Below are 27,211 nucleotides of genomic sequence, written 5' to 3'. Positions count from 1 at the left end.
TTAGCCTATATTCTATCTTTCAATGTGTTCATGATCCCATTAGTGTGAGTATATTTTCATTTACAAATCAGAAAGTATCTATGTTTTAGCACCCTGTAAGATTCTTGCCTGCATTCCCTTCTATATAATTTTGATAAAGGATCTATAGCTACATAACAGACAACAGTGAATTTATTTGAAAAGAAGGGTATGGGGCAGCTAGGTAATTCAGTGTCGATAGAGCATCAACCCTGAAATCAGGAAGAACTGAGTTCAAATCTGGCCTCAGACACAAGGCAAGTCACTTAACCCCAAATGCCTCTGAAAAAAAAAAAAAGAAGAAAAGGAGGATTTATCTTGCCTTCTACAGTCCCAAGTTTATGATATGGGAAAATGGGAAATGAATCTTACTTTTCTCATATTATACATAATGTTCTAAAATTTATACAGTTCCTCAAATTTGGAGGATGTCATTCTTACTCAAATTTCCTTCCCTCTTCAAGCTTCTCTAAATAGTCTTTTGCAATAGTAATATTAGACTACTCATGTTAACTGGAGTTTCAAGGCATCAACTATTACAAAATTTGCCTTGAATTCATAAGAAGTAACAGTCCTGAAGAAGTCACAAAATGTAGTACAAAAAACCTAAAGATTATGACAACTTAATAGCCAGCAATTTCAGCATACTATACAAAGTGTTTATTTTGACACTTACCTGAGCTACAATGGACAGGATTCCTACCATGGCAATAAATGCTGCAATTTTAGCTGAATCAAAACCTATAATCTGAAAAAGTTGATAAAAAGATATTACTTATATTGACATACTAAAGATGAAAAAAATGCTAATTTTTTTCAGTTACAAGAAAACAATGCTGGGATATGGTTCACAAATGCAGCATGTAAGTGAATTCTGAGAATTTTGAGATTTGAAAATCTGAACTTAAAACAGCTTTACAAGGTGTAAATATGAAAATTCCTAACAAAGAACAATATTCAATATCTTTTTTTAAAGATATAAATCTGCTTCTGTTTATTGAGGGGAAGGAGAATTCTTATGAATTCTATGACTGATATCAAATTATTAAAAGACATAGAGAAACCATCTGCCTGATTTAACCAAGCATTTACCACACAAATATTCTAACACCTTATCAAGAAACATCACATATATGGATGAAATGTAGAATTTAAATGTTATACTGAAAACTGCTTTGCCTGGAAAATCCACCACCCTACTGCCACAGAAACACAAATAATATTATTATGAAATAAATTTGGCGCAGAATGAGGAAAGGCAAAAAAAAAAAAAAAAAAAAAAAAAAAAAGAATTTGGAGCTCAAAAAAAATTTTAATAAATGGTAAAAGAAATCTTAATGGTATTGGGAATATTTAATAAAATACATTTTTTAAACTTTAAGTAAATTAATTAAGTAAATTAAGTAAATTCTATCATAGAACAGTAAAAAAAAATAGATTGGGGGAGGTGGAAGGGAGACAGAGCGATCTTCACTCTAAGACATCTCAGGACAATTTAAAATTAATGCAGTTCGGTCAAATGCTCGGATCTTTAACCTCACAATAGTGTCACTGCTAAGTGAGAAAAGGTAAAAGGATTATGGTATGTATTATAAAATCATCTAGCATTTAAAGCCCTTGTGGAACAATTTGGACCCTTTCTATCTTTACAGAATTTTTAAACTTTAACTCCCTCCATACACTCTACAACCCAGGAATACTGCTGTCCTTGCTATTTCTCCATCTGTCTCTAATGTCTCTCTGTTCTCTCATCTCCCTACTAGTTTCCTTGGCTTTTCTCAACTCAGGTCAGACTCTACCTTCTTCAGGCCCACTCCCCTTCCATCTTCCTAGAAAAAGGAAGGGGTATCCAGGCCTATAGGGAAAAGAAAATATAAATATAGATTTTTAAAATATAGAGTATTAACAACTGAGTAAAGTATCAAAAGAGTTGAGTCTTGAAGGAAGCTGAGCAAAGGAGGGATGGGAGTACATTCTAGGGAACAGGATGGATGTAGGTGTACAAGAACAGAAGTGAGGGAGAGTGAAGAGTCAAGATCACAATGACATCATGAATCGGAATAGATGGAAGGATGATGGTGTTTTCAATAAAAAAGGGATAATTTGGATTAAGGGCAAAAAATACTGTGGGAAAATAAGGGTCCCCAACTACAGCTAAAGGGTAAGAAATGATGTTCCAATCAAAGAGAATGAGGAATCTTCATGACACTAGAAAACAAAGCATTAGGGAAGCCACGGAAAAACAAAATGTTCAGTAGGAAGGTATGGTCAGCAGTGCTAAAAGCTGTAGAGATGTACAAAAGGTTAAGAAAGGAGAAAGGACCAGCAGATTAAGAAATTAAAAGATCTTTGAGAAAACTTAATGCTCAGAAGTCAAATTACAAAGAATTGAGAAATGAGATGAAGAAACAGAGACAATAGAGACAAGAAGACTTAAAAGTTTGGCTGTAAAAAAGGAGAAACTGTTGACAATAAGGAGATGGCAGGATCAAGTTTGTTTTTTGTTTTTGTTTGTTTTTTAAGGATAGGAGAGAATTGAGAATGTTTTATAGATAATATTGAAGAAGTTAGTTCATAAACAGAAAATGAAGAGACAGAGAGCCATTGGAGAGAGAAAGAAAGGAGTACAAAGAAGAGGATCAAAGAAGTTGGGTAGGAAAGAGTAAGACATGGTTGAGTTTTGATCAAATATGAGCACCAAGAGAACAAGGAGGCATGGGATTCTAGAGTAGAGGACTCATAATTCAACAACTTATCTAAAGAGTTGCTGTTTGTGAGTCGTTTCAATCATGTCCAATTCTTTATAACCCCATTTGGAGATTTCTTGGCAAAGATACCACCATCATTTGCCATTTCTTTCTCTAGCTTATTTTATAGATAAGGAAACTGAAGCAAATAGTGCTAAGTGACTTGCCCAGAGTCTCAGCCAGTAAGTCTATCTAAGGCTGGATCTGAACTCATGAAGATGAGTATTTCTGGTTCTAAGTACAGCCCTCTATCTTAGCCACTAAGATATGGGGTACAGAAAGTAAAAGGAAGACAGCACAGAGGTATGGGCTGCATCAGCAGGAAAGGAAGGGGTCACATAGTCACAATCATGATTCAGAATAGATTAAGGGAAAATGTATCAAAGAAAAAGCTGGAAAGTTAAGAAGATGTAATCAATGAAAGTAATTTAATGTTTTTTCTGAAACTCTAAGGTCATGGGATCCCCCTTCTACTTTGGGTGTCACTTCCATAAAGCCAAACAAACTTCTAAAGAAATTTAACTTCTCCAGCATATAAGCTTGCATATAAGCTTTCAAATAATTTTTAAATTTAAGTTGTGGTCTTCATTTTCTTACTATATAGTGCTAAGGGCTATTTCTTGCTGCAATGAGTTTTGCTTTTTAAAAAAATCCAAATTCCTGTTTTTGTATTCTATCTGTGCCTAAGAATTTCTTTCAATGAAAGCACATTTAGAAATTTTTCTCCATTTTTTGCAGAAATAACATTAGTTGAGTTCTGATTCTGTCCCTAGGGTTATATAGGCTCTACTTAAATCTTTCTATACTGCAATTAAGGTGATAAGCCCCAGGACCTCAATACTATTGCCCTAAAATTGCAATACCAGGTTCAGCTAGCAAGAGTTGCAGTCATGTAGGCAAACTACTCAGTCCCTGATGGCCAGTTGTCAAAATAGTAAATACTGATGGGATGTTCAGCAAAATGTGTATGATCAAAAACCCTTTAATGTGACAGGCAGAGTAGTAGAATTTGATTTCCAGGACCTTTTAATAGGGAGATGGTAAAAAGGACATTGTTGTGTTATGGATGGACTACCATGATTGAAAGTCTGTTCTTCTACCTCTTTCAAGATATGATCACCCAGAAGAGGGTATGGTATTGGTGACCCCTACTAAACTCTTTGATATACAACTCAGATGTTTAAAGGCTACCTACCTGTCTTAAATACAGGAAAAAACTAGAATACTGTCCAGCTTCAGGAAGATATGAAAGAAAAACTGTGATACAGATCAGCAAAACCGTAGAGTCTTTCCCCACTTTCTTCAGAGACTAAACAGGGGGAAAAAAAGAAACACATAGTAAATTTACTGTCAATATCCTTGATGCTGATATTCCCCAATATTCTAGACAATTGGTGCCAATGCTATGATCCCTTAAATAAATAGATAATAAAATTAATAAAGGGAGACAAATCAAGAGCTATGTTACTAAAAAAAAAAAAAATTATAAAATAAAGTATCTTAATAATTACTTCACTACAACTTTTTTATCAGAAAAATAATTCAAATGATAAATTTTCAAAAACAGAATACTCTGCTTGCTGTCTGTTAAACACTATTATTACACCCCAACTTAAAATCAATTTTTCAGATTTTGAAAAGGCAAATAACCTTTAAAGACTATTTTAAAAAATCAAAAATCTCTCCTTCATTTATCACAGAATTAAAAGCAACAATCATCAGAGCTGTTTCATTACACCAAAATTCATTTTTTACCCATTATGTGTAAAGAGAAGAGCAAAGGCCAAGACAACAGGAAAGCTACTACAGCCCTAAGATGAGCCACTGGCAACTCTCTTCTCGGCTTTCTCCCTATCCTTGAGGTCATTTCATATTTTAATTAGAAAAAAAAAACCCAAAAAACATTATTACAGAGTTCATACCCTATATGGATCCAGCCTTCACCTTGTACACTTTAGCAAAATCATGCAGTCACTGATTGTCAGTAACCTATCCCCCTACTTTCTTCAGTGGACAGATATCCAGGTCCCAAGTTACATTTTAGAACTTTTCTTGATTCACATAGTGAGAATTATGAAAATCAAGCATATAGTGTTTCTTGGCTGATTGAGTTTTACCGCAAAAGGGTCTGCTTGCTCCCATGAAAATGAAGGTCCCCAAGAAGCAGGCCTCATTTTTTCAGACAGAGACTCTGGAACAGCTAATAAGATGAAACAGATATCCAAGAGAGCCACCACCGTGGCCACAAGTACAACCAGATTATCTCCATAGCTGGCAGACAAGTATGCTCCAATGGCTGGGCTGGTTACCAAACTTGCAGCAAATGTGGCAGATACCTATAAGAAAAGCACCAAGAATTCAGTAACTCCTAACCTTTTCCAAATAGCAATACTATACACCATTGCTTGGCTATTCTCCCCCCCCCCCCCCCAGGCAATTGGGGTTAAGTGACTTGCCCAGGGTCACACAGCTAGGGAGTGTTAAGTGTCTGAAGCCAAATTATTATTCACTCAGGTCCTCCTGACTTCAAAGCTGGTGTCCTATCCACTGTGCCCCCTAGCTACCCAACTGCTTGGCTCTTTTTAAAGTCCAAAATACTCTTTTCTTCCTGCTATTAGTATTCTATGGCAAAAATGTCTGTGATGTGTATGTATGTATGTACATATACATAGGTATATATACACACATAGAAAGTTTATACATAGAAATCAGTGGCACTTGAAGCAAATTTAAAATAGTCTAATAATTATTACCAGGTGCTATGTGCTATAAATAAAGAGTTAGGAATCTTGCTATAATTAGAAATGACCATTATAAATAACCACCACAACAAATAATGTCTAAAATATTTTAATGAGGAAAATATTTAAGTCAGAAATATCACAACATAAAACTTCTCTGGAAAAAAATTATTTAATTTTTTAGCTAGCTAAGGTGTTTCCTTTTTAGTCCATGCTCTCATTTTGTGACCACTTTAGGTTTGTTGGATACTCCATGAAAATGAAAGACAGAAAACAAAACATAAGCAGATCAAGAAAGAATGTTTGAAATCGGAAAAAAACTGATGTTTTCATTTTATAAAAATATCTATACTATGAATTTCAATTATCAGCATTACTCATCTTTTACTACCAAAAATAAAAGATTGTGCTGTAATTTATGTTCGTAGGGAAAAATTGGAATTCCAAGTTGATTTCTGACATTCAGAAGCATATATCCAGCAAATAAAAAGCAGGCTATAGTATACTACATTACCACCAAAAGACGTGACCTGAATAAATCTTTACCTATAAGTATTAAACATATGTACACATAAATACAGAAATCATATCTTAGACTGGCTCCAAGCACATCCTATGCATATCCAACCCTTTGATATCTTCTATTTGCTTTAGTTTCATTTCTGAAGGTTCCAAAGGGGGTGTTGTAACCTGGACTAGCTCAAGAGACCACATTTACCTATAATGATAGCAGAAGTTCCCAAAGGGCTCAATATATGACTCATAGTTTCTATCTGAGAGCAACCATGTTTTGAAGAAGCTTCAGTGTTTTGACTTATTTCTCTACAAAATATACATGTGAAAATTCCCTTGAAGATCTAAGGAGGACATACATTGCTTCTACTTTTTCATTTCCATTCCTGATATTTTCAATATCTACATTTTTTTTTCTTTTGGAATAATTTCTCCATTAGTTGATCTTTTCTTCATAAGCTTCTAAAGTATTACCTTCTTTCTGTTTAGCATTTAAAAGAACTCACAATCTGACTGCAACCTTGTTTTGCTCATACTCAGTCTTAGGGCACATCCCTCCTTTCTGCTCCCAATGTGGCTCAGTCAAACTGATTTTCTGAAACTCTACCACTTCATCACCTGCTGCTGTGCCCCTGCAGAGGCTAGGTTTGTGTTTGTAATGCACTCCCCTCTTCCCTTCTGCTTCTTAGGATTCTTTCTAAACTTTGTTCAAATGTTACCATGTACACAAAGCTTTTCCTGAGACTCCAGCAGCTAATACCTTCTTCTCAAAATTATTGGTTAAATTTATTCTTGTCTCTTCCCATAGAATGGAAACTTCCCCAAGAGAAGGTACTTTCATTTTGGTTTTTGTATCACCTGGCGCCTAACCCAGTGTTTGGCACATAGTATAAGATTAACAAGTATTTACTGATTGTCACTTCCCCCCTGACAATCTAGGCTTGCTTCTCTCAGCAGCTGTTCTACTCAGTCCAAAGACTTTGACCTTCACTTCTCAAAGCTACAATCAACTTCCAGCTGGCCTCAGGCCTGATTGGGCTACCCTATGTAGCCCCACATATCCTGGGGTAGTCCTGACTCATTCGGCATCTTCCTATTCACTGCACCAATAAGGTACAGGGGGGGAGTGAGGACTGGACTGAATCCCTAATGAACCCTCTTGATTTCGTGGTCTCTACAATCTCCAATTCTGCTGCTTCTGCTCCTCCTATTATCCAAGTCACATCTCACAGTTCTGTAGACCACATCCTGGATCACATCAGTTCTTGATGCAGTCAGTATAGTCCCAGCTATAGGGAATAAGATAAAGAAAACAAAAGAAAAAAAGAATAATAATAATAGTAGTAGAAAAGACAGACAATAGGGATGACCCAGAGTTGAAGTTCTGGGCATTTGAGTGACAGAAAAAACAAAAGGGCAACTGTAAAAGACAGTACAAAGGATCAAGACTATGAAATGAGCCTCACATAATCAAAGTAAGCTTATGCCACAAATAAATTAGAGACAGAAGAAAAGGCGAAAGAAGAACTTACCTTTTTGGATTGATGGATAAGAATATTGTTCATGACCAAACAAGAAATAGGATCGTAGACTATAATCTTTTTGATTACATAAACTTAAAAAGTGTTTGCGTAAATCTAATACAGTTAATATTAGGAGGGAAATAAAATATCTTTGAAGCAAGTTTCTCTGACAGAGCGTTGATTAGAATTTATAAGAATAAAAGCTATTCCCCAAAAGTTATAAAGGGTCAGCTTTTAGAGAAAAAAAATCCTAAGTATCAATAGCTGTCAATAACAAAAGGCCAATTAAAATAATTCCTTAAGTTTTACTTCATACTGACCAAAAAAAAAAAAATGAAAATGACAAATATTAGTGGAACTGTGAGAAAATAAGCATTGATGCATACTGATGATGGTAGAACTGTGAATTGGTCCAGATATTCTAGAAAGCAATATGAAACTCTTCCCTGAAGTTTACTAAATTGTGCACATTCTAAAACCCAGCAATACCAATACAAGTATTTTATTAAGAGATTTTTTTAAAGATAATTTTTCCCTCAATTACATGTTAAAACAATTTTTAAAAAAATTTTTTTCAAGCTTTGAGTTCCAAAGTCTATCCTTCCCTCCTATCCCTTCTTCCTCTCTTCTCTTCATGGGACAATAAGCAATCCAACTGAGTTTATATATGTGCAATTATGTTAAACATTTCCATATTAATTTGAACAAGACTGCTCCAATTTTTAAAATGAATGAAATGAAAAATGGCATGCATCAGAGTGTATTCAGTTTCAATTCTTTCTCTGAAGGCATATAGCATGCTTCATTATAAGTTTTTTGGGATTATCTTGGATCACTATATTCCCACAAACAGCTAAGTCTTTCACAATTTTTCACTATATAATATTGCTGTTACTGTGTATGACATTCTCCTGATATTGCTCACTTCATTTTGCATCAGTTTTTTTTTTTTTTAAACAGATTTTTCTGAAATCATCCTGCTGGTCATTTCTCATAGCACAATAACATTCCTATTAAAATCATATACCACACTGAATGTTATAGAATATTATTGTTCTGTAAGAAATGACCAGGAGGATGATTTCAGAGATGCAGAGATGCCTAGAGAGACTTACATGAACTGATGCATGAAATAAGCAGAACTAGGAGATCATTATACACTTCAATAACAATACTATATGATGATCAATTCTGATGGACATGGCCCTCTTCAACAATGAGATGATCCAAACCAGTTCCAATTGTTCAGTAATGAAGAGAATCAGCTACACCCAGAGAGAGAATTGTGGGAAATGAGTGTGGACCATAGCATAGCATTTCCACTCTTTCTGTTACTGTTTGCTTGCATTTTTGTTTTCCTTTTTAAGGTTTTTTTTTTTTACCTTCTTTCTAAATCCGATCTTTCTTGCAGCAAGATAACTGTATATGTATATATATATATATATATATTGTATTTAACATATACTTTAACATATTTAACATGTATTGGACTACCTGCCATCTAGGGGAAGGGGGGAGACGAAGGAGGGGAAAAATTAGAACAGAAGGTTTTACAAAGGTCACCCAGAGAGAGAACTGTGGGAAATGAGTGTGGACCATAGCATAGCATTTCCACTCTTTCTGTTATTGTTTGCTTGCATTTTTGTTTTCCTTTTCAAGGTTTTTTTTTTTTACCTTCTTTCTAAATCTGATCTTTCTTGCAGCAAGATAACTGTATGTATATATATATATATATATATAGTATTTAACATATACTTTAACATATTTAACATGTATTGGACTACCTGCCATCTAGGGGAAGGGGGGAGAGGAAGGAGGGGAAAAATTAGAACAGAAGGTTTTGCAAAGGTCAATGATGAAAAACTACCTATACATATGTTTTGTAAATAAAAAGCTATTTTTTAAAAAATCACAGCTTATTTAACCATTGCCTAGATGATGGGTATTCTCTCCATTTCCAGTTCTTAGCTACCACAAAAAGAGCTGCTATAACTATTTTTATACAAATAAGTCTTCTTTGCTTTTTTTTTTTTTTTTTCATTTTGACATCTTTGGAATATAGCCCTAGTGCTGGTATTGCCAGATAAAAAGGTATGCACACCTTTACAGTCCTCCAAAAGGTTATTTTTAAAGAATCCATAGGTTCAAAAATATTTTTAACAGCTCTTTTTTTTTTTTTTGTAGTGACAAACAAATGGAAACTTCATAGGCGGTCCATCAATTAGAAAACAACTAAATAATATGTGGTTCATCAATGTAATAAAATGTTATTGCTCCATAAGAACCTATGAAAGTAGGAATATATATTCTAATAAATTTGACTCATTTCTTTATATCTTTTGGAAATGAGAACTTTATCAGAGAAAACTTTTCCCCCTCCTCCAAATAAAGACCTTGGATAACTATGTGTAATAGAAAAGTAAAATAGAAATAATGTGAGATGACATATCAAATGATGCAAAACAAAGACAAAAAGCCAAAGGAATATAAACAGTAACTACAATGATATAAATGAAGTCAATGAGGATCAAATAAAATATCAGTATCACATTATTAAAGTTAAAGGAAGGAAGAAAAGCAGAATTTATTAGGTGTCTACTATGTGTACTATGTCTACTATATTGTGCTAAATACTTTAAAAATATTATCTCATTTGATTCTCACAATAACCCTAGGGGGAGGTACTATTATTTATCCTCATTTCATAATTAAATAAGCTGAAGCAATTAGAAGTAAAATTATTTTCCAGAGTCTAGTAAGAATCTGAGTCTATAATTAAATTCACTTCCTGACTCCAAGCCCAACATTATATCCTTTCTGTTAACCACATATAGAAAGCCATCTCTAGTCATCCTTCTGTTTAATCTTGCCACTGGACCCAGATGTCTCTGAAGGAGAAAGTAAGGGTGGTGACTTTACGGGGCCCTCCCTCACTTAAATTCAACTCACTTATATGTCATACCATCACCTCTTTGATGTCATGGTCTTCCAAAAGACAAACAACAATAATCATAAGTAAACTACAAAAATGGAAAGTAATCTAGGCTATCAGTCTATGGGAATATTTAACTTTGGAAATATCTGCCATATCAAAACAAGAAATACCAATAACATTTTATTTAAAGGAAAAAAATTTGAATAAGATTTTTACACAGAAAAACTCAGGGGGTTGGGCAAGATGTTTCACAGGTTCTTTCTAGTCCTAAAAATGTTGATTTTATATTTTTTTCAAAGCATTTTCCATTCTATTACCTTTTTGTCATTATAACAACCTGTGAAAAAAGGCAGTGACACGTCAACAAGCATTTATTAAGAGCTCACTTACTATGACCAAGACACTGTACTAAGTGCTAAAAGGTGACCAATTTTACAAATGAAAACTACTGAGAGAATTTAATGACTTGCCCCAGTCATTACACTTAGAATAGATTAGGACCAAATCATCACTCTTAAACAAATGTTCTTATCTCATTAGCCAGAACAAAATGTGACAGGCAGGTGTTAATTGCTGTTGAAATTGAGATGGGATCTTTTATTCCCCAATAACCCATAAATGTTTAAATTTTTAAAATATAAAGGGCATATTTAATGTTGCATAGTAAGAAAAATTACCTGCAAATCTGCTCTGAGATAGATAGTAATAAGAAATATTACTAATTCTATTTTTGTAACATAGCTCTGGACAGCTTTTTTTTTTCCTCACATCATAAAACATTAAAATAATAGCTAAAATCTTCATGATTCTATTGATATCCATCCACATTTGAAAAGGGTGGGAAAGGATCTAAGTTCTTATGAGGCTATTTGATTAAAGAAATACGAAGAACTTATATTTCTACATCACAAAGTGTGCATGCACACACATGATTATGAGCATTATATGCATATTTATTTGTCCATTTATTTATTACCCTACCCTTTGATCCTTACAACAATTTTGGGAAGTAGATACGATTATATTCTCCATTTTAGAGCTGAGAAAACGTGTCTGAAGTGTAATTCTAAATTAAGATCCTAAATCTAAACCAAGCACTACATCTATCACAAAACGCTATGAACAAAGTAAGTAACAACATACTAAAAGCCACCAAATTCCCTAGCCAACTCTACAAATACTCCTCAGTAGCCATAGCCGCAGTATAACCAAACACCACTAACATTCCTCCCAGGTAAATCAAAAATATAATCAATCCCAAAAAAGTACTATTTAGACTTACAACAATCGCACAATCCAAACCCCTGCTAATCACAAGACTTAAACCGCCATACGCAGGAGAAGGCTTAGAAGCAAAAGCAACAAACCCAAAAATCAATAAGAAAGACAATTTTAAAAAATTATCATCATTTCCATAATAATTTTAGTATTGCCCCTAGAAATGCCCCTAGAAACTGTCACTAAAATTCCCGGACTCTCATCTGTTAGACCATAAAAATAAATCAAATTTCAAAAAAAAAAGTAATATGAAGATATAAAAAATTAGCTTAAAAAACATATATACAAAATTCCCTCCTTAATAAATGTGAGTCCCTCAGATTGCCACAATTACATTTATTTCTAACTCAACAATCACCGAGGCCTGCTATTCCTCTTATCTGGTGAAAAAATAATCTTGAGAGGATTATCTTAATGTGCTAAATTTCTGAATACACTACATTAACAACTGGCTTTATGGATGGATACTGAATTCCCAGATGTTACAATAGAACATTTTCTACAGTGCAAATGCTTGGCAAAATAAAGACCATACTTTTTGGTATTCATATTTAATATACCTTTATTTAACAGGGCTCAAGATGCTCCTAAAACCTCAGACAAGAATTCATTACTGTCTCAATAAAGTAAGGGACAAATGACCTTTCAATTCCCACATTCCCCAACAATATATACAAGTAGTAAGCATTCCTATTACCATTTATAAGGCTGGAAACAAAAGCACAAAAAGGTCAAGTCATTAATCAAGATCTCAGAGTCAGTAAATGGGACTGCTAGGTGCAGTAATTCATTCTCTGAATTAATAACAAAAGTGTTTTGCTTACTGAGAAATCATGTGCTTGTGATTTTTAAAGCTGTTTATTCATGAATAAGGTTTTTGTGTTATAAGATATAACCAACTACTTGAGCTCGAAATGCAGCACAATCAATGTTATTCACTATGCTAACATTTCTTACCACCACCACTACCCTACTCCACCTCCCAAAACTAGAAAATCTAAACTAGAACTTTATCAGGATATAACTACCATACCAAAGAATGTTTAAAAAATTCAAGGCTTGGATTTTAGTATCTGAATTTCTTAAATTTCAGAGTTCACAGACTCACAGACCTGAGAGGCCTTCTATTCTATCTGGTGGGGGTGGAGGGAAGGGAGAGCAGGAGGCAGAAAGAGAGTAAAAAAAAAAATTTCTATAAAATAATAGTCATTTGACTTTCACTTAAAGAAACCCAAAGGGGGAGAAATTGCAGCCTCCTGGGAAGTTCATTCTACTTTTCATCATTCTAATTGTTAGAAAGGCAAATCTACCTCTCTGAAATGTCTACCTATTACTTCCACTTTACCTTCTAAGTTAAATATTCAAACCTGAAGTCTAGAAAATGTTTTAATTTAATTGTATTTTAATACAACTGGTTTCCTTTGAACTTTTATTTTTTTCTTATTTTATAGACTTAAAAAGCATTGTTGAGAAGAAGTTATAGACTTTATCAGATTGCCAAATGGGTCCTGTACACACACACACACACAAAATGAAGACCTTTACTGTAAGACCATGTTCATCAAGGCAAATCCCTCTTCTATCCAGTAGCAGGTCAAATATTCAATAAGAGTTATCATGTTCCCCACAAAGCCTTCCCTTTGCCAAACTAAATATTCCTAGTTACTTCAACTGATTCTCATGACATACTCTCAAATCTTTCATCCTGGTTGCCTTGTCCTGAATATTCTCTAATCAATATTCTTCTTAAAATCTGGCATGTGTAACTGAAAAAAAAAAAATTACAGTTATGGTTTGTCAAAAGTAGTGTCAGAAAACTAGTGACCTAGGAATATATACTAGGTACTTAATAAATGCCGATTGATTAGGTTTCTTGGCAGCTATAACATACTGTTGACTAATGTGAAATTCACTCTTTTTTTTTCCCCTGAGGCAATTGGGGTTAAGTGACTTGCCCAAGGTTGCACAGCTAGGAAGTGTTAAGTGTCTGAGGCCACATTTGAACTCAGGTCCCCCTGACTTAAGGGCTGGTGCTTTATCCACTGTACTACCTAGCTGCCCCTCCCTATATCTTTTTTAGTCAAAATCCTGAGCAGTCTTATCCTATCTTTTCTCTATGAAACTGATCTTTTAAATTCAACTCTAAGACCATTATCTACCTATATTTATATATGTACATATTTATCACTATTAAATCTGACCATAGTAGATTCATTCCCAAGTGCTAACTGGTCAAAATATTTTTGAATTCTAATCACCATCCACCATATGTTTGTTAGCTCTGCAATATATTTTCAATCTATAACACATCATTTCAAATTAGCTGCTAATTTCTGAAATAACCTTATATGGAAAAACTTCATACTGAAGGAATTTAAAGATGTAGAAACAAAAAGTTATCATTTCTTACCCATGTTAAATTAACCAAGAAAGGATAACTTATAAAATTTTCTTCATCCCGTTCACCGCCACCATCATGGATATTTCAACAACACATTATAATAATAACAACCCCGTAGATAATCCATTTTATTATCCAGTTTTATAGAAGAGACTAAAAATTGGAGCTATTTGCTCAAAGTGGAAAAGAAAACAAATCAGCACTTCACTCCAAATCTACTAATTACAAGTCTAATACTTTTTTCCCTATCCCACATTTGATAATCCTTGTCTATTCTAGGACAATGTAACTAAATTCACATTTATCTTTCCCTAACAAAAAAAAAAAAAAAAAAAAAAGGAGGGTGGGTCATTTCACAGGTTCTTTTCTTTAAATATTCCTTATGACCCATACCCAATCAGTTTTGTATACAGAATGTATAAAGAAATGGGAGGTTTTAATTTCGTAATACTAACTCCTCATTCTTTCCTCAAATATTCTCTTAATACTCTAACAATCTCCTTTGTAGTGTATTTTTGAATTAACGTTCACCCATAATTTTAAGATTGGCATTGTATGAATTTTCAGTGCTACCTATAAGGTGTTTTACTGATTGCAAAACAAAAGGTCCATCTGATATCTTACCAATCCATAGGCTGTACTTCTCTCATGTTCTTGAGTAATATCAGCAACATATGCAAATATTACAGAGAAAGTAACTGAAAAAACTCCAGAGACAGAAATCATAGCAAAGTACCACCTACAAAGAAGAAAAAAAAAAAAATTTAAAATAAAGACTGCCTTACAAACCTTCTCATGTTTATTTTATTATTAAATATATATATTTATTTAATATATAGTTTTTATTATACACATATATATGTATATGCATTTACAAACATCATGTCTTTGGCTATGATTTCGACTACTAAAATTCACAAAATCTTTTTTTCTATATGAATTATGACTTATCATTTATTTAGTTAACAGAAATAAAACTCTTAGGAACTCTCTCCCTCTAGGACATAAACATCAACATTCCTCACTCATAAAAATGAAATGCTTTTTCTTGACAAATTGCAAAAAAGTTATTAAAACTAAGATCAACAATTAACAAATTAGTAATTTTATTATAATTTTTATTATAATTTTATTATAACTTAAAATATTTCTGCCCAAAAGGAATCATTTATACCCATTCTTAATTCTGCCTGCCTACTGGATAATGTGTCCATTATGTTGCTTCCATTAAATTAAAAAAAAAAAAGTACCAAAGCAGACAGATATGAAAGTATGTGACAAGAACTAACTAGAAATTTTGTTATCCTTATGGTTGAAGTATAAATTGGATATTATGATGATGATAATATCTAGAATTTATATAGCTCTTTAAGGTTTGCAAGAAGCAAACTTTATTATCTCATTTATCTCAAACAAATTTTATTAACTCAAACAAACCTTTTTATCTAATTATTTCAAATTATTAGCTCATTTTATCCTAACAACAACCTTGACAGGAAGTTGGTGTTATTACAATTTCCATATCATAAATGAGGGAACTGAGGCTCAGGGAATGACTTGCCAGGGTCACATAGCTTGTTGTGAGTCTTAGGTTGAATTTCAACTTAAGACTTCCTGACACCAGATCCAGTGCTTGTCTTGGTCACTATATCACACTGCGGCAATTACAAGTCTAGACCTCCTGACGCAAAACTATACATTTTTGGTTAGAAGAAGTAAAAAGTTAAAAACTACACTTTACTTGCTGGTCCAAATGGAAAGAATTCTTTGTGCTCAGTCAAAAGCGTACATAATAGTTCTGACTCTAATTGTCTAAAATTCAAAATCTTTAGCTCAAAAAGAGAAGTTTATGACAGAACAGTTTAAAAGAAAAAGAAAAAAAGCTCAGAACTTATCAATATTAAAATTTTCATTAAAATTATATAAAATGAGTCCTAAGATGTTGGAAAAACTTATCTAGAGGGATTTTTTTCTTAGACTATTTTAAGTTAAAAGGTACCTTGTAGCTACAAAGTAAATTTAAGCACTTAAATACAGGCATGAGATTTATAAAAGATCTGTGATTTCATTAGCATGAGATTTACACTGTGCAAAACACGAGTTTCTTTTCACAAAGAAAAAAAAACTAAGTATCTGCTGCAACTTACAATAACTGAAGTGCTTTTTAAAATAAAAATAGCATCAGTCATAGAAGTTATTTTAAAATGTTTAAAGTATTTGTTTTGATTCTCTAAAAACAGAAATTTCACAACCTATTTGCACACTGCTTATAATAATTAATAACAATTATAACAACAACCAATCTTTATAAACTAATTACTATAAATGTGCTAAATAAATACTTTATAGTTATTAACTCATTTAATCCAAGGTTCTAATGGCACAAAAACGTGAGTAGGACTTCAATCACAAGTTGGATGAAATATCCTATCCTAAAACACTTATAAAAGTGTAGTATTAGACAAGTCACTTGGCCCCCATGAGACTCAGTTTCCTCATCTGTTAAATGAAGGAACTGAGTTAGATGGTCTCTAAAATCCCTTAAAATTCTAAATCTATGATCATTACCTAATTATATTCAGTCTCTAAAGAACCCCAAAAGATCAATCAGTCTAACTGCAAAAGGTAGTCACTTACCACGGGCTTATTCTCATTAACGGAATTGGAAAACATGTGAAGAAAACTGTAACTAGAAGAAATGGTTTTCGTCCCCATACATCAGACAGAGCACCTATAAGGGGGGCACTCAGAAAGGATAATAGTCCCTAAAAAAGAAGGAAAAGAAACAAAAGTGAATGCAAACAAAATATTTGTCCTTTGAATCTAGTATCATTTAAAATCATTTATTTATTTTGAGTTTTATGTATCCTTAACACAAAATCATTTTAAGTACATGTCCCTTTAACCTTTTCATACTTCAGCTAGAAATTGTTTTAATCAAATATCAATAGAAAGGAAAAAGGACAGAGATAGAACAATTTTCAAAAGAGATTAGGAACAGAGATGCAATATAAGTACAAAGATCACACTAAAAAAAGGACTGAATCACATTCAAGTTTTGTATTTTCACAATTTCTGAGGAGTGTAAGAAGAATAATTCAATTAAGATTTAACATAGTTGGAGAAAATTCCATGTTGGACCCTAGGGGAAATACAAAGTTTAGCAAATAAATTTTCCCTGCCCACATGGAACTACAGTTTGGTAGAAAGATAGGATCCACATATGGATAATAATAATGCAAAATATATTATACATATAGAGAAGTATAAAAAGTAAAATAAGTAAAATTTGAGGGGGAAAATTGTGACCACCAGGTGATTCATATAAGGCTTCAGGTAAGAGATGGCATTAGAGATGGATTTTAAAGGATGGATAAGACTCAACAAGTATAAATAATAAATAAAGTCACTAGCAATATAGGGAACAGAGTGAGCAAAGTCACAAAAAAAGGGAAATGATAAAATATTCAAGATCAGATATTAGTCCAATTTGGCTTAAGTATAAAGCACTTGGAAGTGAGCAATATAAATTTGGTAAAGTTAAAAAGATGGAAAAGGGGTATACCAGAATGGGAGGAATAACACAGTCAAAGAGTCTGAATTTCATTTGGTGGACAATAGAGAATCATTAATTATTTTTGAGTAGAAGACTAGATACCTCTAGATCTTTGCATGGTAAACAGTATTATATCAACATACCATATATTAACAGCTATTTAAAAGGGAAAAGAAAAATTCTTTACATGAATCATCTCTGATAAAAAAGGAAATTGATGTATATATCAATGATAATATAGCGATTAAAAAAAATCAATGGAGGAATGACAAGTCATTCCACAATAAATGGGTAATCAAAACATAAACATGGCTTTGAAAAGTGCAAGCTACTCACAACATCTACAAGAATGCTATAAATTACTAATAAAAGATATAAATTAAAGCAATTCTCAATCTCTCCTATCTGACTGGTGAAGATCATACAAAAATGATAAGTGCAGGAAGGTCTGTAAGAAAATAGACATATTAATACACAATATAGCCAATTTATCTGGGAAACCACTTAGAATTTTACTAAACATGCACTTAAAAGCATTGGCGGGTATCGAGGATGTGTTTAATATGTATAAGTATATATATATATATGTATACACACACACACCCTTTGACCCAGTGATACCACTAAAGCACAAAGCCAAAAGAAGATCAAAACCGGAAAGTTCCCATATATAAAACTTTTTTACAAAAATATTATTTTAAGAAAGCAAAAAACTAGGGGAAAGATAACCATGAACTAGCAAATGAGTAAAAAATATTGTGGTAAATGAATGTACTAGGTTCAATTATACAAAGAATTCCAAGAAACTAGGGGGAGATATATATAAAATGATACTGAAGGAAATAAGCAACATCAGGAGAAAAACAATAACCGCAAAATTGTAAATAGAAAGAAATTAGAACCCTGATCAATGGAGTTACCAATCTTGACTTGAGAGGGCTGATGGTAAAAATATCTCTCTCCTCAGAAGAGAAGAGAACTAAGGGTACAGAGGATACTCATTGTTTGACATGGACAATGTTTTGGTCTGTTTTTCCAGCAGCTTCCCTTCTTGCTTTTGATTCCATCATCATCAACCTCCTCCTTCTTCCCTTTTGCCTCTCTACCCTCTGTCCTCACCCTCTTCAGCTTCCTTTTGTATACTGTCTTCTTCAATTAGGCTGAAAGTTTCTTGAGGGCAAGGACTATTTGTTGTTTTTTTCTCCCATTTATATCCCTGGCACTTAGCACATCCCTGATGTGATACAGCTTAATACACAAGTACTGTATTGTACTGTGCCTAATAATACTTCCTTTGTTTTTCTTACAGAAAGGCAACTATAAAAAAAAGGAAGAGAATCCACAGGGAAGTGATTTACATAAAAGGAGAAAAAAGACATCAACACATTTTAAAACAAAATTATGCTAAATATTCTGTCAGTGTTGCAAAGAATTGATTAGAGAGGGAAGAGACCAAAGGTGTCAAGACCTTTAGGGGGGCTACTGCATTATTAAAGGAGGTATTAAGAAGATGTCACAGAGAGGGAAGAGACCAAAGGTGTCAAGACCTTTAGGGGGGCTACTGCATTATTAAAGGAGGTATTAAGAAGATGTCACAATTGACACAATGACATTAGTACATACTGGTACTAGGTGGTACCAGTAAAAAGTTGACATCATGAAAAAAAGAATCAACAGATTGTGATTTTTTTTTTAAAGTAAAAACAGAAACATAATTTTGAGAGTAAAACCAACTTTATAAATTTAAGAAATCTAATCAGTGTAAAAGACCATGAACAAACAAAGCATGCTATTCTGACAGAAAGGAGATAGGTTTATTTTTGGTCTACTTTGCATAGAAGATAAAAAAAAAAAAAAAATTTTGAATATGGACAATGTAGGAATTTGCTTTTCTTGACTATGATGGTTTGTTACAGGAGTTCTGCTTATTTTTCAATGAGGGGAAAAGGGAGAAATAAGTAGACAGGAGAAGAGGATAGAGATTGTATTCTTCCAATCACCTCAAAATGAAAAGAGAACATTAGAAAGGCCAGAGGAAACCGCAAGGCAAGTAGGAAGCTTTAATGATTCCAAAATGAGTTTATTTGTGCTTGGGGGTTTGGGGAGGGTGGGGGAGAGAAAAAAAATCAAGATCTACATGGTGGAGTCATACGATCTTTCCTTCTGTAATACAGTATGCATTGAAAATGCTCCTTTTGTTTATTTAGTGTTTGTCAGGTTGAGATTAAATTTTTAAAATTAACTCCTTCTGTGATTTAACAATCACAGATCTGAGAATATCCACAATGACCATTTAGTTCAATTCTAGATAATGAAACTCAATATCTAGATAATGAAACTAAAACTAGATAAGCAATTTGCCCAAAATTTCACAACTAAGCAAGCAGTAGAACTGGATTCCAAATCTAGTGTTCTGCCTATTATAAACAAGAAACAACATGCTATAACACATTCTAGTTATCAGGCTCTTTAGAATCTTGATTCTCCTGAAATTCTCATGTCTTTTGACAGTTTTTCTCTCAAGCATATCTTAATCTCACAGGAAGGGAGGAAAGCTTAATGGGAGAGAAGAAGCTATAGTTTAGTAATCAGAAAACCTGAGTTTGCATTGGGGTTCTATTCCTGCCCAGCTATTTAATCATGAACAAACAACTTCAAATCTCTGTGCCTCACTTTCCTCAATGGTAAATGAGGGATTCTAGAAAAGATGATACCAAAGCATCAAGTGGGACTATGCTTCAAGTCTTATCTACTGGATTTTAAGTAATTGATTCTTTCTCCTCCTACTTCCCAAAGTCTCTTTCAAAGTCAACTCTATAAGTATGGGAAAAAAAGAAATATTAATCAAGTTTAAATCTTCAGTGAAGTCAAATCAATATTTTTTTTTTCAGAAACATTCTTCTTTGCAAAGTGGAATTATCTAAAAGTAATTATTTTGTGACATTAGTCTATTTTGAAATTTCAAAAAGATTAATTCTCGATCTTTTTATTTATGATTGAACAAAACAATTATTAAAATTTAGTGTGAAATTAAATATATCTATTTTAATCTTCAAATAATATAAAGAGTGAAAAATATATAAAAATGATATCTAACAATATCTGTATGTCAAAATCTAGAATATAAAACATATCAAGCAAAATTAATGAGCATTTAATACATTTTTGCTATGTACCAACAAGAAAATGTATCTAAATAAATATAAATAATCAGAGAGAGAATATATATTGGTGGGAGGTGAGGGAGATGCAGAACAGAGAAAGGAAAAAAAAAAAGGAATAAACAGCAGGACATATATGTTCTAAGCAGAAATCAAGATAAACAATAGTCCTTATCTGGGTTGTATGAATGGCGACATTAAGAAGTCTAGATGGAATTATATGCTACATATTCAAATCATAATGACCTGCGTTGCTATAAAAGACAGGAAGAATACACAGGAAAAACAAAGACATGGGGAAAGAAGCAGAGAACCTCAAAGTTATTCCAATAATCATTGGTCAAGCTATTACAATCAGAAGAAAAGTTTGTCTACAATTATAAAAGTTTGAGAAAGAAGTAAAGTCCCACTAATACATTGCTGGTAGAACTGTGGATGAATCCAACCATTCTGGAGAGCAGTTTGGAACTATGCTCAAAAAGTATATCAAACTGTGCATACCCTTTGACCCAGCAGTGTTTCTCCTGGGTTTATATCCCAAAGAGATCTTAAAGAAGGGAAAGGGACCCACATGTGCAAAAATGTTTGTAGCAACCTTTGTTATGGTATATGAATATAACAGAATATTATTGTTCTATAAGAAACAATCAGTGATGATTTCAGAAAGGCCTGGAGAGATTTACATGAACTGCTGCTAAGTGAAGTGAGTAGAACTAAAAGAACATTGTATACAGCAACAAAATTATGTGATTCGTGGCTTTTTTCAGTAATGAAGTGATTCAGGCCAGTTCCAATAGACTTGTGGAGAGAATCATCTGCATCCAGAGAGAGGTCTATGGGAACTAAGTGTGGACCACAACATAATATTTTCACCTTTTTTGTTGTTATTTGCTTGCTTGGTTTTTTTTTCCTCTTTGATCTGATTCTTCTTGTGTAGCATGATAAATGTGGAAATATCTTTAGAAGATTTGCACATATTTAACCTATATTGGATTACTTGCTGTCTAGGGAATAAGGTGGGAAGAGAGGAAGAAAAATTTGGAACACAGGGTTTTGCAAGGGTATATGTTGAAAACTATCTTTGCATATACTTTGAAAATAAAAAGCTATTATTAAAAATTTTTTTAAATTATCAACTATTGAAAAAAAATAAATTATCCCTCTTCCAATCGCCTTAGAAGAGAACATCATCATTCCAGTCCCTCAGGTTTCTCAACCTAGGAGTCATCCTAGATTTCTCATTATCTTTCACCCTGCCCCACATTCCAGCTGGGGCAGCCAGGTCATGCAGTGAAGAGAGCCCTGGAGTCAGGGAGTTCAAATCCAGCCTCAGATACTTGCTAGCTGTGTGACCCTGGACAAGTCATTTAATTCTGACTGCCTCCAATTTAAAAAAAAAAAGTACAGGATCACACCTTTACACCAGGAAACAACAAGAATAGCTGCCACTTATGTAGTTTTATTTCATCTGAATCTCAAAACAATCTAGGAAAGGAGGTACTATTTTTATCTCCATCTTACAGATGAGGAATTTATGGCTCAGAGTTATCCAGAGTTACCAAGGTAAGTATCTAAAGCAGAATTTAAACTCAGGTCTTCCTAACTCTTAAGTTCATCATTCTATCCTTAGTTCAATACTCTATAAAACAGGTCACCTTGTTGCCTCTAGAAAAGAGGCTATACTTACTTTTAAGAATGTCTCAAAGAAATAAAATTTGGGGGCAGCTAGATGCCACAATGGATAGAACACTGGACCTGAAGTCAGGAGGACCCGAGTTCAAATCCAGTCTGAGACATTTAACACTTACTAGCTGTGGGACTCTGGGTAAGTCATTTAATCCCAATTGCTTCACCAAAAAAATAAATAAATAAAAATTTTTAAAAATAAAATGAGATTTTAATTCACTCTTCTTTTAAAACAAATACTTAAGTATGAAGATAATGAGGGCTACCTAAAGCTGATGATGGGCAGAGCAGGAAGTGAAGGACTAAAGCATAAGGTAGTCATGAGTAGAATATTTTGTTTAAGTCCTTAACTACAGAATTAAGTATATAAAAGAAAAGAGGGGGTGGGGAAAAGAGGCCAAAGCAAGGTGATAAACTCTTAAGACAACAGTGAAGGAGGAAGAAGAATATCAATAAAGGATTCAAAAATAGAGAAGGATAAAAAGAGAATTTCCAAATTCAACACCACAGGGATAGAACATGTCTGAGTAACACCAGAGTGTTCAAAGGGATGTCAAAACAAATATGCAAGGCTGAGGTGGAAAAGACTTGTAAGTCACGTACAGAGGTCCTTACAAAAAGACTTAGTGTGATTTAGTTGTCATTTAATATACTTTCCCCTGTTCTATCCCAAAAAATACATTCCTGGGGCAGCTAGATGGCATAGGGGATAGAGCACCAGCCCTTAAGTCAGGAGGACCTGAGTACAAATATGACCTCAAACATTTCATATGTCCTAACTGTGTGACCCTGGGCAAGTCACTTAACCCCAATTGCCTCAGGCAAAAAAAAAAAAAAACTCCACCATTCCTCCAGTTAAGTCAGTTTATTGTATCCTTTACAAACTAGGCTCATATCTACCTCTATGCCAGCTTCTTTCCCTCCTTTTCCATTACAACAATCCAAACCATGCCCCACTTCTGCTATATCATTCTACTAGTCCACACTAATTCCTTTCCCCTCCTGATGCTTCTCTGAGAACCCCAATCACAATGCCAATCAACAACTGCCTTATCTCATTCTACCTTACACTGTTATCCAACAATCTCACATACAATAATTTTAACCCCAATAAATGTTTATTCTCTCCAGCTGTATAGTAGTCTCTCCTATTAAAAAAAAAAAAAAATCCCTTGAGGGAAAACATTTTTGCACATGGTTCATTTCTATGGTAGATGAGAGCTGTGAGGTATACCACAAAAGTGTACACAAATCAGAGTTTGCCAGAGAAGCAAATGGCAAATCCCATAAGACCCTCCCTTGTGGGAAATCTGTAAAGTGCAACTACAAAACATTGCTGAAGACGCCTATTAATTAACAGTGGTGGTGTTTTAGGAAAAGGTAGGAGTACAGTGGATAAGAAGACTAAATTCTGGGTGGTTAAGGACTCTGGACACTATGATTTTAATTCAGCTTTACTAAAAGGTTCTTCTGTTCAATGTGGTTAGTTGCTTATTCCCTCCTTTTTGAGATTCCATGAATAAGTAATAGATAATAACACTTTTCCAGCTTCCCAAATCGTGGAATAAAAGAACTAAAAATTCCTGTATTACCAAGCAAATATTTGGGGAAATTTAGTAAAGCTACAGCATGTTCAAGCTGTTGTTTTAAGATTACTAAACTTAATGATAAACGAAGTTACTTTGTTTTTCCAATATAACTCGTCAGAGCCCAAGTCTAGATCTCCAGATGAAACATTAGTTGTCTCTCCAAGTGTTACCTAAATCCCCTAGAGGTCTTATTTATAATTCTAGTTTCAGTCCTTATTCAACCCACACAAACAAGTCTTTTTTACCTTCACACCCTGAATGAGACCATTCATGAGGAAAGTATGTTGAGGAAATGTTTCATGTAAGACCTGCCAAAAAAAGAGAGAGAAAGTCAAATAACTACATCACAGGTTGAAATGCAAACTTAAAAGAATTCTTTTCAAAGAAATGCAGAGTAATTTTGCCACATTTTTTTTTTTGTCATTATCTTTCTTGTATCCATCAAAACTCATCAGCATTTAGCTAAATATAGTAAAAGTCAATGACCTATGTCAGAATGGGTACTATTTTAACTTTGTCAACAACTAGATCCAAAAACGGATGGATATTCAATGGGAATATACAAGTGTGGAAGTACTAATGGTGCCAGAAGTCAAACAACCTAGATAATCAAGTCCAATACAATATCATTGCAACAAGGTCATCATTTAACTTTCCCCTATCAAACTTTTTGCTCTCAGCATCAGCTATCTTCCTCTGTCCCTCAAGCAAAGGTCACCTCATATTTTGCTCAACAGAACTCATTTATCATGAATTCTTTCTCTTCCTCAATTCTATCTTTCAAAAACCCCATAATACTCCCCATTTTTGCTTCAGTCTCTAGTGAACAGGTGGCTCATCTCCTTGCTAAGCAAAAACTGCCTTTAATACTCTCCTGCCCAGTCTTCTTCAGGACCCCTCTACTTTTCAGCCTATATCTATGTCTTTCTTTCTCTTCTACCCATAAGCATGCCCAGGAACCACTTCTTAAAAATTCTTTCTCTCCTTATTCCAGCTAAGCAAACTATATTTTTTAGTTTTTCCTCTATTTTCCCTTTACTCATTGCTGAAGTCTATTCGGCTCTTTTCAAGGTTATTACAAAACTTTTATTTGACAAAATCTGATGGGTTGTTTCTTTCTTGGTTTTCTTCCTTCCTGAAATCTTAGCAACATACGAAATTGCTGACCACCCCAAACTCCTGATAAGTCATTTTCAGTTATACTGTTTCTTCCTGATTCCAACAACACTCATTCAAGTACCCTCTAGCACACTTCCCCTCCTTTCCCAGCACTGCCACAATCGGTAGATGTCCTCATATGAGTCAATTTTATTAAAATACAATGGTTCATCATCAGTTTTCTGTTCTTTCCAATCCCTCTGACCTACCTCTGTAATTTTTATTTTTAATTTAAAGCTCTTCTGATTAAATTTTTAAGAATCTAGGCAAATACACACTTGCTAGTCCTTGTTACATATATTCCAACCCTGGTCAGGCACCTGCTATTCTTCTATTTTAAATTTAAACAAGTCTCATTCCTAGACACCATCTTCTCAACAAGATATTTACTTCTTAGCCATTTTTAGCCCTATTCTGATACCTCTAATGTCAACTAGCAATAAAAAGAAAAACGCCTATGCCCTGAAAGTCTTCAGATTTTTGCCCAAGATTCTATAACATTCAGCAATGCTTTTTGATTCCTATTGGCAAATAAACGCATGTTTACTGACATGATTCATCACAGAATGAGCAGCATTAATTAGTAACATTAATTCTCAGTAATTTCTATCAAAAATTTCTATGAACAAAAACAATCATGAAAAAGTAATACTATACCACCTACAAGATAAATCTATGTTACTTCAAAATTCTAAATTTTTTAATCCAATTGATTAATCCTAATGATCGCTGTTTAAACTAAATCTTCTTTAATGATATTCTCCTTAATAAATGCATGTTTTTGTATGAGTTTCTTCTATACATTATACTTATAGTTACATGTTTCTATGGCGAGCAAAAGGCTATTTACAATAATTCCAACTCTACACTTTGTTCAGAAATTTAATATTTCGAGATTTTAAAAATATAATTACAAAACATAACTTTAATTGTCGTTGTTCAGTCAGGTCATACTGTCTTCCTGCTGAGCTATTTTCCTCAAAACAGAAAGATTACAAACACCCACACAAACTAAACTCCCCTAGAATACTGCCAACTTGGACTTTTCCAAGTATAACTCATCATTCATTATAATGTCCAAATAACAATCAATAGAACTGATGCAAATGAATAAAAAAATGCTCATATAAAAATACTGAGATTTAAAATCATGGCAATAACTATTCCCAAGAAAACTACTAGTAATCCATCAGTCTGTCACTCTCTTTCACATAAACACATATACATATACAATAAATATATCCATTAAACACACATACACAGGTTACTTACTATGAGCATAGGAGTTGTAAGCAGACCCCAAGCAAAGAACTCAAGGAAGATAACGACAACTGCATGGTATACACTAGGATGGCCAATACCTTGTTGCTAAAAAAGAAGAAGCAAAATATGAAAAAAAAATAGTCAAATAATACATGACTTTCCAAAACAAGACAGATTTTGACACTCTTTATATATATAGATATAGATATAGATTTATGTCTATATCTATAGAGAGAGAGACAGAGATATTTAAAACACAGGATAAAATAGCTTGGGCATTTCTCTATATATATCTAGAGTATCAATCATATATGTAATTATACTAGACACCAAGCTGACACATAAAAAACAACAGCAAAGAAAATTGTGGAAATGTTTAAAATAATATATCATTCCCTTATTTTTGTTTTAAAGTTCTACTTTGGGAATACATTGCATAGTATCAAAATATTTACAAAAATAAAGCATTTTTACAAGATTAAAAACATAAAAGGAAATAAGTATAAGACTTACTGATCAAAAGTAAAAATTCTTTCTAATCATTTTGACTAGACATATCTTAACCTAATTACAAAATATATCAGTTTTAAAATGCAAACAACACACTTATTAAAAAGTCTCTTCTCACTACTACTATTTTGT

General features: G+C 33.3%; 1 protein-coding gene across 1 annotated transcript in view; it reads right to left on the bottom strand.

Moving 5' to 3' along the window:
- Window positions 1-27,211, bottom strand: part of MFSD14B (major facilitator superfamily domain containing 14B) — a 72,147-nt gene that overhangs the window by 16,938 nt on the left and 27,998 nt on the right. The window contains exons 2-8 of the mRNA XM_031937641.1: window positions 26,579-26,674; window positions 24,394-24,456; window positions 16,794-16,921; window positions 14,781-14,895; window positions 4,883-5,101; window positions 3,961-4,074; window positions 695-766 (exon numbers count right to left, since the gene is read on the bottom strand). Coding sequence (XP_031793501.1) covers window positions 695-766; window positions 3,961-4,074; window positions 4,883-5,101; window positions 14,781-14,895; window positions 16,794-16,921; window positions 24,394-24,456; window positions 26,579-26,674 — 807 coding nt within the window. The remainder of the gene's footprint in view (window positions 1-694; window positions 767-3,960; window positions 4,075-4,882; window positions 5,102-14,780; window positions 14,896-16,793; window positions 16,922-24,393; window positions 24,457-26,578; window positions 26,675-27,211) is intronic.

The sequence above is a fragment of the Sarcophilus harrisii genome, chromosome 1 (genome assembly GCF_902635505.1).
Source record: "Sarcophilus harrisii chromosome 1, mSarHar1.11, whole genome shotgun sequence".
Classification (NCBI taxonomy): Eukaryota; Metazoa; Chordata; class Mammalia; order Dasyuromorphia; family Dasyuridae; genus Sarcophilus; species Sarcophilus harrisii.
This window is presented reverse-complemented; position numbering and strand designations above follow the sequence as displayed.